This window comes from Fukomys damarensis, unplaced genomic scaffold (genome assembly GCF_012274545.1).
Source record: "Fukomys damarensis isolate Sample0158 unplaced genomic scaffold, DMR_v1.0_HiC HiC_scaffold_9, whole genome shotgun sequence".
Lineage (NCBI taxonomy): Eukaryota > Metazoa > Chordata > Mammalia > Rodentia > Bathyergidae > Fukomys > Fukomys damarensis.
In genome coordinates this window covers 34,079,219-34,089,808 of record NW_022900921.1, presented here as the reverse complement: position 1 = coordinate 34,089,808, position 10,590 = coordinate 34,079,219, and the positions used below count along the sequence as shown (strand labels likewise).

Genomic DNA, 10,590 nt, shown 5'->3' with positions numbered 1-10,590 from the left:
TTTTTTTTTTTTTTTTTTTTTTTTTTTTTTGCCAATAATTGATTTACCTTGTTTAATGTTCTTCTCTAATGAAGCCTTTTTGTTCTGGGATTGGGTCAACCCCACCTCACTTGTGGAGAACTTTTCATTTTAAGTGCTTTTAAATGTGGTTTTTGTCTGGGTTTTAGTAATGAAACCACAGAGAATTCTAGAAGAGCTATTTAATGAAACCTTGTTTCTCCAGTCCTGTTTACCTACTGGGAAGAACAGAGCTCAAGATAACAGTAACATTCTTCCCTGGAGTCCTAGTATGCTTTGCAAGTAACTTCCCTGAGAAACTTAAACTTTTTTATCAGTTTGATACTGACATAGAAATATGGAATTTGTTTTGTGTGATGTTGTTGTTCCTTGTTATCTTTTCATGCCACTAGTCAAACCTGAGCAGCTATATGGTGATTCAAAATACAAAACACAAACAAAACCCACAAAATATAGAAAGGTCAAAAATCAACTGTAAAAAATATTTTGCATTAGTCCTGTATTTCTAATTACAAAACCATATTCCAAGTTGCTTAGAGGGTGGAACTATTAACATTTCTAGTTGTATGGTACTTTGTAACACTTAGTTTTCCTAATCCTTATTTCAGCAATCAGATTTAAACTTCTGAATCCATTCTTTTTTAGGTATACCCGAAATCTTGTGGATCAAGGAAATGGGAAATTTAACCTGATGATTCTGTGTTGGGGTGAAGGACATGGCAGGTAACATAACCATTCCAGATATTTCTGTACAGCATTTGGCCCAGAGGATCAAAAGTACACAGTGCCAGGCTAGCCACCAATTTTGCAAGGACTAACAGGTCACATTTCAAAATTATTAGTTTACATTGTCCACCAATTCCAACAAAAATTTCCATGAGAATTAGCGTAGGGGTTCAGGCATTTACCATGTATATTAAAACTAGTTCCCAAAATGAATAGTAAATCAAAGGAGCTTAGTAGTCACCTTAATTTAACCTCTTCTTCTACAGAGTTAAACTTTTTACGGAATTGTGTTTCAGCCTGACCTTTGTGGTGTTTGAGGTGTGTAAATAATTGTAGGATCAAAGACCAAACCAGATTTGGAGCTAGAAAAACATTTCACAAATTCAGAGGATTTCTTCCTACTTCAAGCTAATTATTTAGCTTTTTTACCTTGAAGGCAACTTAAACTAAAACTGACTCTTTAACAATTGCTTCCTTTAGTTTGTGCATATGCCAGTCTTATTTTTCAACTGAATATTGATTGTCTTTTTAAAAAGATTCTTCTCAGTTTTTGAGAATGATACAGACCAATAAACCCACATCTATTTTTGATGGGAAAAAGACAAATAAATATTTAAGACTTTAGAAAGTTAACTCTATCAAGTATATTTATTTCATTCATTGAATATTATTTGTGAGCAGATTATCAAGGATAGGTCAGACTGGGGACTTAGGAAACAAGTTCTTACGATATATATATAGGTTAATAGAATTCAACATATGAAATAAATCCTAAAAACATACAGGTTCAGTTTTTTTGTTTCTTTTGTTTTGTTTTGTTTCATTTCATTTTGAGACAGGGTCTTGCTCTGTATCCCAGGCTGGCCTTGAACTCACAGCAATCCTCCTGCCTTAGCATCACAAATGCTGGGATTATAGGTGTGCAGCACCCTGCCGAGCCATATATAGGCTAGTTCATATATTTTAATAAGTCCTATGCCATTACTACTTCATATACCTAAATACAGTGGACTTATGACTTATGAACTCAATTCATTCACAAGTGCTGGTTGTAACTCAAGTTGGTTAATTGAAGGCTCAGACTCCTCCTTTACACAGCCTTCAAAGTCTTTCTTAGAGAGACACTAGTCCAGGATTTTTCAATTAACCCCACACAGGAGAAGATGTTGTAATGTGCCTTCCAGAGCTCTTTAAGGGTTAAATCTGTATCTGAGACCATCTGAAAGCACAAGTGGCTGGCATTTTGGGTTGTAATTCAAGACTTTGTTCATAAGTTAAAACTAAAATTCTGGTCTTAACCCAAGTTGTTCGTATGTCAGACTGGTTGTAACTCAGTGTCCACTGTACTATTTATTCTAAGATCGAATACAACTTATTTTCTCCCACCAGTATTGAGAGATAACCACAAACTGGCTACTCTAAACTGTAAAATGCTAACTTTTTATATACTGTACAGTATAATTTTAGGGGGATAAAATGCATACACATTTTCCTTGGTCCCTGAAGGAAAGAGAGAAGAAAAAAAAAGTATGGGAAAATAAACCCACTAAATAATATACTAAGTAATTTTCTCAGTGTGCACGGTTACTACAGATAATTATCTTTATTCTTTAAATTTTTTGAATGTACTTTTGTTTTTATATTTGCTGTTCTTTTATGTGGTACTAGGAATCAAACTGAGGGCCTCAAATACTAGGCAAGCACTCTATCATTTCTAAGGTGTGTTCATAATTGAATTCTAACTCAGCTTAAGCAAGCTACTAGAAGCTAGATTTTGAAGAAGATAAAAAGGTTGCTGGTTTTATTAACAAATTACTATAACAAAAATTTTAAAATTAACTACTCTTACTATGGGCACGCCTCAGAACTGTGCCTCTCTTCAGTATGGTGGCATATGCTTGTCACGTACCTCCTTAGGAAATTAAGGCAGGAAGATAGCAAGTTCAAGTCCAGCCTAGGCAACTTAATGAGATCTTTTCTCAAAATAAAAGGGGCTGGGAATGTAGATCAGCAGCAGAACACTTGTCTAGCAAGCATAAAGTCCTGAATCTAATCCACCGTGCAACAGAAAGTGAGAGAGAGAGAGAGAGAGAGAGAGAGAGAGAGAGAGAGAGAGAAAAGAAACATATCTCTCATATCCCTTGATACTAATGACTTGTTATTTTATTACTTTGCCTTGAACAATGTTGAATTATAAATTGAGGACATTTTAAAAGTCCACCTAAAATGGATTTTGGCCCAGAAGATGTCCTTCTGACAGTGCATAGATATTAGCTCATAGTAGAATGGACAATAGACCAACTACTGAGTTCTGTTGTCATTTTATGTATTAATAGCAGTATTCATGATCACACGGATTCCCACTGCTTTCTGAAAATGCTGCAAGGAAATCTAAAGGAAACATTATTTGCCTGGCCTGATAAAAAATCCAATGAGATGACCAAGAAGTCTGAAAGAACCTTGAGAGAAAACCAGTGTGCCTACATCAATGGTAACATACTGTCCTTTCTCTAAAGAAGTGTGGGGAAAACTGAATTCTTATCTGAAATAGTTATTCCTTACACATGTGTAGTTGAACCCATAATGGAGTCATGATTTAAAATACTTGAGAAGTGACCTAAACACAGTGGGTTTCATTTTTCAAGGCTTTGAATCTTGGTTGGTGTAATTTATTTAAAACATATGTAAACAGGAGAGTGTCCATTGAAAAGTCATTTACCTGCCAAAATTTAGAACAGTTAGACTAGAATATGAATTTGTACTTAGTAGAGCCAACAAAAGAAATCAAATTGGAAATAGTAGTCTTTGTGTTAGAAAATGTACAGAAATGTTCTGGAAGTGATTAAGAACACTAGAAAGTCCCTGTTTTTCTAAAATGCATACAGCATAACTAAATGACTTTCCTCATGGGCGATTTTACAAAGTATGATACTGGGCAGTGATTTACAGATATCTAAATAAGAATTCATTCTTTCTCCTAAATGTGGTATGAAAAAACTAAATGCTTCTCAGGAGAGGCAGTGCTTTAGGTTTTATATTCCTAAAAGGAATACTAGCTCTCTCAAAAACTCAATAAAATTTGAGATAAATAATATATAGGAAAGTTAAATACCTTGTCTGCAGTCACTCAGCTTTTGAGTAGCAGCCAGGATTTGAACTCAAGTAACTTGGTTTCAAAGCACGTGTTCTTAATCAAGAGGCAACCTCATTATATAAAATAAAGTATTGCAGATGTTTTTCTGGTAGTGCCAGTTCTTCATACATCTTAAAAGTCTGGTGTTAGTCTGGACACTTGGCCTAAATTTGTCACCTCATTAAGTTAGGAATGAAGTCACTTGCAAAAATCAGACTCTGTGGAAAGCTTTTTTTTCCTCCCTATTCACATAAAACAAGGCCTAGTTTTTTATGTAGTAGAGAACTCAATTCATTTTTAAAATATTTGACAAATAGTTGCCATATATAAGGTATACCAGACTTATAAGAACAAGTTTCTTGCCTGTACCATACACAATCGAGACAAAGCTTTTCGAAATAGCAATTTTCAGTTGGAGTCGGTCTGAGATTGGACACTGAGAAATACATAAGCTTTTTAAATTTTTTTATTGGTATATTTTAGGTATACAGTAAAGTTACATTCATCACTGGGATCTTGTATCTTTACGTGATGTATCTTGGTTCTTATTTTTTTCCCATTCCTCAGCCCTCCCTTCATCCTCTCCACCCTTCCCTATTTATAAAGACTTTGTTTCCCCCCTTTTTTTGCTTTTCTCATATTTTTTCTTCTCCCTTCTTACCTTTCCCCTACTCCTCCCATTTTCCCTCCCCCTTTAGACCTTTTCTTCCTCTTACACAATATCAGTTATACATACATAAGCTTTTTACAAAAGTCTGTAAGCCACTCCTGCATGGTCAGGAGTAACACAGACTGGGACATGGCTGTGGTGAGATGAGTGAACTGGAGTGTGCAGGAAACCTAAGGGGACAAAGGTGTCACCCACCAATGAGATCATAAGCATTTGATTTTCCATAGAAGCTGGAAATGTTAGTTTTTATTTATGTGATTTTTTTTTTCCGTATTGGGGATTGAACTCAGGTCCTTGTGTTGCGAGGCAGGTGGTGTCCCACTGCATTAAATCCCTGGCCATATTGATATGAATTTTTGCTAATCTAAAGATATTGAGACGTACTAAATAATTTTGTAGACTAATAATCCAAATAACTGAAAAAAAAACAATTTTTTAATCTCTGATTTGTACAGATCCCAGATTAAGGATGTAGATGGATAGTGATCAGAAGAAAGATGTGTCAAGTGTAGAGAAAAGCATGAGTGAAGGCACAGTGCTTGCAGAGTAGAAACTTCAGGAATGCCATTAAAGGGGACGGAAAAGGGAAGAATGGGCTTGAGTGGGGTTGGTAGGAGAGGAAGGGAAGATAATCATCTGGGCTGCCAGAACCAGCAGCATGGGGTAGAGGAGAGGTGAGAAATAAAGTAAGGAGATCAAGTTTGGACAAAAAGTCCATGAGTGTGGATATAAATGTCCTTCTTAAATATCACCAAGAAAGACCCCAGTATTACTGTGAGGAGGGTGTACTATGAACATAAAAGAAAAGGAGGCAAGGATCAAAATAATAATGATGCTGGGAATAACAGAAAGGCTCGTATGTAACTTGAGGGCTCAGCTAAAGAATGGGCATTTTGTTTTTGTAGTCCCTGCTCACAAGATCATCCAACAGAAATTGGATGGTACATATAACTACTGGTGAAGAGACAAAATATTGTTTGTATAAAGGGCAGTCAGTTCTTAGAGATATTGATTGTCCTTAAGCCAATATATTTTGAAAGCAGCAAGCTATAGAATCAGAGCATTTGCTGGTCTGAAAATTGGGTTCCACTTTTAGAAACAAGGACTACTGCAAATCCTTGAAGTTGTCACTTGTTCAAATGTAACCTAGCAAGTCACTTTTAGAACCTAAGTCTTCTGCTTCTAGACTTTCTTCTTCCAAAAATCTGAGTTCAGCTCCTGCCCCTCGATTGGTAACTCAGCTGAACATGGATTGTGATTTGGCAGATGTCATCCCTTAGAACTATAGTCTTATTTTCATTTTCCAGTGTTCATGTCTAAAGTCTAGTGCCATTCTGATTCTTACCTCTTTCTGTGAAACCTGTTTGTCTTTATAAGAATTTTTGGAATATTTTTTGGTTCTTTTGTTTTGTCCCTAATGCTGTAAAATTTCACAGTGATGCATTTTGCTTGGTGACTCCTTCACTGGGCTGGGCACTCAGTAGGTACTTTATTTATTTTCTGGACATTTGTGTTCCTCAAAAAAATATTCTTGGGTTATTTCTCATTGTAGTGGTGTTTCTGAAATAAAGATTTTAAGCATTCTAAATTATTCCTCTGATTTTTCCCCCCGTCTTATTTTCTACATCTATCTTTATTTTTTCTTTGAGTCCCCTTCAGCTTTTTCTGCCAACTCTTCTATTCAGGTATTTATTTGTAAAATTTCTTTTATTTTCCGGTTCTTTGTTCAGCACCTTATCTCTCATGAGACATTCATGATAGGCTTTTTTAAAGTCTTTCTAAATAGCCTCCATTTCAAGTTGCCTTTTTCAGGTTGCTCTGGTCTATTTTCCCTACTAAAAGCTAGCTCCAATATCTGATAACCTTGGCCATATGGTAGTGTGTAAAAACCAGGGAGAAAAATGTTAACTGGTAGCTCTGAACACAGTAATGGGACTTGTCAGTAGATTTTACTTTGATTATCTGGTGGAGACCTGTCCTTGAGGAATTCCCAATAACAGTATCTTTAGAGATTTTTGCTTGAACAATACACTGCCTTGAAAAGCTGTTTCCCATCTCCTGCCTAGAGGAAAAAATTCTGTCTGGTACCTAGATGGTGAGAAAAACAGGAATCTTATCATCCACTATGTAATACGTTTTACTTAATGCACCTGTTTTTTCTTGGTGTCCACCGTCTCCAGTTCATCAACTGATTATACTCTATGCAGAGAATAGATCTCAGTTTTCTGTGGGAAAGGGAAGGAAAATTGGTGACAGAGATTTGAGGTTCTTCTTAAATGGGCTTCCAATCAGTTAGTGTATTCTAGCGCTCTCTTCACTCTCTTCTGGTACTGCCAATTCCTGAGCTAATTGACAGTTACAGGATACAAATCAGGTTACTTCCTGTCTTTCTCCACAAATGGCGTAAGATCTCCCATCTCTCTTTGCATCCATCCGTCAAGCTTTCACAATTTTATTAATGTTTTCTATTTTCCTTGTCTCTGTATGTCAGTGTCTTTTTAAAAATTCTTTTATTGCAGTGGGAAAGGGTTTTCAGGAAGGAACAAATGTGAATGTACGCACATCACTTACTATCTTAGCCAGAAATTCTACCTAGATTCTGTTAGTTCCATATGTCTCAACATTTATTCAAGATCATAGATGACTGACAAATTTTTACCCTCAGCTATCATCTAACTCCTGCATGTTTTCTTCCCTTTTTGATATTTTTCAGATTCTATTGGCTTACACCGAGTAGAGAATATCAGCCATACAGAACCTGCTGTGAGCCTTCACCTTTACAGTCCACCTTTTGATACATGCCATGCTTTTGATCAAAGAACAGGGCATAAAAACCAAGTCACCATGACATTCCACAGCAAATTTGGAATCAGGACTCCATTTGTAAGTATTATTTCTGTCTTCTGGGTTTAAATGTCTTTTGGCAATATTCTGTTGTATGTACTTCTGCTATTTTAAGTATTTGAATTCCTCAAATTAAGCATTCTTGAAGAATGAGATAAACTTTAACTCCAGGGAAAGACCCAATATATTTTAATTATTTCTTAAATTTTGGAGACTATATTTAAATTAGTTTTTTAAAAAAGCATTGAATTATGCAAAGAATTATTCATTGAGAAACTTCAAAGTGTATGTTCATTCTTAAAGAAAATGTTTTCTCTGTTTGAGAAATAAGAGTAAAATTTTATTTGATAGAAATGTTACCACTGTGACTTACCAAAATCTTATTTGGTAGAAATGTTACTGCTATGACTTACTATTCCTAGGTCTAATTTGCTAGGGCAACACAATAAGTTTCATAGTTACCCTTTGTAAAGTTAAGGCTCTTCTGATATAACTTGTCTATTTTGATTGCTTTTTCTCTGAGATATGTTATATAGACCACCGTTAAGTGAGAATGGACTAAACTAGTAGTAGTAGTAGTAGTAGTAGTAGTAGTAGTAGTAGTAGTATGTGTGTGTGTGTGTGTGTGTGTGTGTGAGCCTTGTGCATGATAGGCAATTTCTCTAGTAATGAGCCATACCACAGTCAGCCCCTGTTTCTTCTTGAAGAACAAGCATTTGCACTTAAATATAATCAGGCAACCAACTACCACTAAGGTGATATGGCTGTCTTCTATATCTGGTGAAATAAATTGGCTCTTGGAAATGGGCTTTATTTAGTCATTGGAATGTCCAGAAATAGACAGTATATGAAAAAAGAGACTGAAAATAATCCCTTTGATTCTTTCTTTTTGTACCAGGGATTGAACTCGGGTCCTTGTGCTTGTGAAGCAGGCACTGGAACCACTGAACTAAATCCCCAGCCCAATCCCTTTGATTCTTAATAAAAGCACAGTCTTGGAGAGAAGCAAGGGTAGAATGTTATCATGTTATTTCCTTATTATGTCTTTACCTTGCACATTCTGAAATCTAAGACATATCCTTATCACTGGAACAAAGCAAAAAGGCTTCATTGCCATGGCCAAATTATCATATAGTGCCAGAAAAGTAAGACCACTTTGACCAAACAATAATGCCTTGTATAATGATTCATTCACAGAAAAAAAAAAAAAGATTCTTTCACAGCTTTCTCTTATCTTGTCTTACAGCCAACTTCAGGTTCACTGGAGAACAATTAAGAAGCGCCAGCTCTGCAGAGTTTTGCTTTAAGGTGTGCTGAATGTTTGGCTTGGACCAGAAGGCCTTCCACTGTTTGATGTACAGTAATACATATAAATAAGCCAATACTTAGATCTACTGTAAGGCAGATACTAATGATAAGGCGTTAATAAGCAGGTAACGCCCTGAGCAGTATACTGCAGAAGAAAAAAATCCCATTAAAAAGTCTTGAAATTTAGCCAGGCATGGTGGCACATGCCTGTAATCCCAGTACTCGGGAGGCTGAGGCAGGAGGATTGCTGTGAGTTCAAGACCAGCCTGGGCTACATAGTAAGTTCCATCCCCTGTCAAAAAAAAAAAAAAAAAAAAAAAAAATATCTTGAAATTTTAAAGGCCAAATCAAGTGCCCTCCTGGTTCTGTCCTTTAATTCCACTTCAGCCATACTGGGAACTTCAAGGAGGTTTTGTTTTGTTTTTTACCTTTTGGAAATACTTTAATCTCTAAACTGTAATTAGCAATAATATAAACAAGAATCCAGATATCAACGGTCTGCTCTGTTATATGGAGGACTAAGTGTAGATGTTTTTAATATACTTTGTATGCTCTTAATATTTGAAGAGAATTTTTGGATTTTGGATTTTTTTCAATATTCTGCGAATTCCTTTTCTAGGGTAATAGAAAAACTTAAGGCAATTTTTCTCTTGGTAATGAGCTTAAAGGCAGGGAACTTATTTTAAAATATGATGTACCCAAACCTACAACAAACCAAAACAAACTCATGTCTGATGCATCCCATGGTTGTAGGCCTTTGTACTGCTGCTAGAATTGCCAAATAATTTCAATAAAACTTGATTTGAACTCAACTTGAAGCTGTCTTTTTTAGAAACTTTACATAAGTCATTGTTTCTTAGATTTACTGTACCAAAGGCAGTGTAAAAGATGCTTTTATGATATAAGACTGCGAGAACCCAAAAACTACATTCAAAAGCAGTTTGTTAGATTGTGTGTGTAGCTTAAGTGTAGAGTGTTGTATAACACACACACAGACACACACTGCCCTGAATTTGATATTCAAAATCAGAAAAAAGAAACAACTTACTCTTTTGGGCTTCATTAATTGGCCAGAGATACCAACCCAAGGACCTCTGGCCCTAGCATGGCTCATAAACATGATCTGTTTAGCATGAAAGTTCCCTCTGTGTGTTTGTGTGTGTGTTTAAATATGACTTGGTTTCCAGCATTTAAAAATTGGAGATTTGGCCTGGGGATGTGGTTCAATGAAGAACACTTACCCAGCATGCGCAAGGCCCTGAGTTTGATCCCTACCAAAAAAAGAAAAGAAAAAGAAAAAGGGAATTTTATAGAATAAGGTAAATATTTCAAGCTTCTTGAAAATTTGAAGTATCTGGAAATAGCTGGCCTGTACTACATATTCATTGTCACCAGTGAGACCAGGGTCTGCCCCTCAGAGGGGCCACCTCTCCAGTCTGGAACAGCCAGCTCTTGCTCATCTCCTTCTCTGTTATCTGCAGAGCCACATATGCATTTTAGTTTGCTGCCTGAGTTGTAGGCACTTTCCTTAGAAATATCTGTTATGGGGCCAGGGATTTAACTCAGTGGGTTCCACCGCCTGCCCTGTAAGTGCAAGGTTCCAAGTTCGATCCCTGATTAAAAAAGAAAAAAAGAAAAGAGAGAAAGAAAAGAAAAGAAATATCTGTTATAATCTCAGTGTATTCTCACAGGAAACAATTATAGTCTTTCAAAAATAGTTCCTAGTTGTGCTCTTTATATGATCTCAGAATTATTCATATATTAGCTTCTTCACATCTTTGAAAAATACATTTATTTAATGCATACTACATAGTAGGCAATTGTTATAATTGTTCAGATCTACTGACAAATTTAGTGCCAAAAAGCGATTCTCATGAATCAGAGACTGTTG

General features: G+C 35.9%; 1 protein-coding gene across 1 annotated transcript in view; it reads left to right on the top strand.

Moving 5' to 3' along the window:
- Cdo1 (cysteine dioxygenase type 1) overlaps positions 1 to 8,911 on the top strand; it is an 11,861-nt gene extending 2,950 nt beyond the window's left edge. The window contains exons 2-5 of the mRNA XM_010614141.2: positions 664 to 741; positions 3,081 to 3,235; positions 7,261 to 7,430; positions 8,638 to 8,911. Coding sequence (XP_010612443.1) covers positions 664 to 741; positions 3,081 to 3,235; positions 7,261 to 7,430; positions 8,638 to 8,667 — 433 coding nt within the window. The 3' untranslated portion in view covers positions 8,668 to 8,911. The remainder of the gene's footprint in view (positions 1 to 663; positions 742 to 3,080; positions 3,236 to 7,260; positions 7,431 to 8,637) is intronic.
- Positions 8,912 to 10,590: the final 1,679 nt, after the last annotated feature.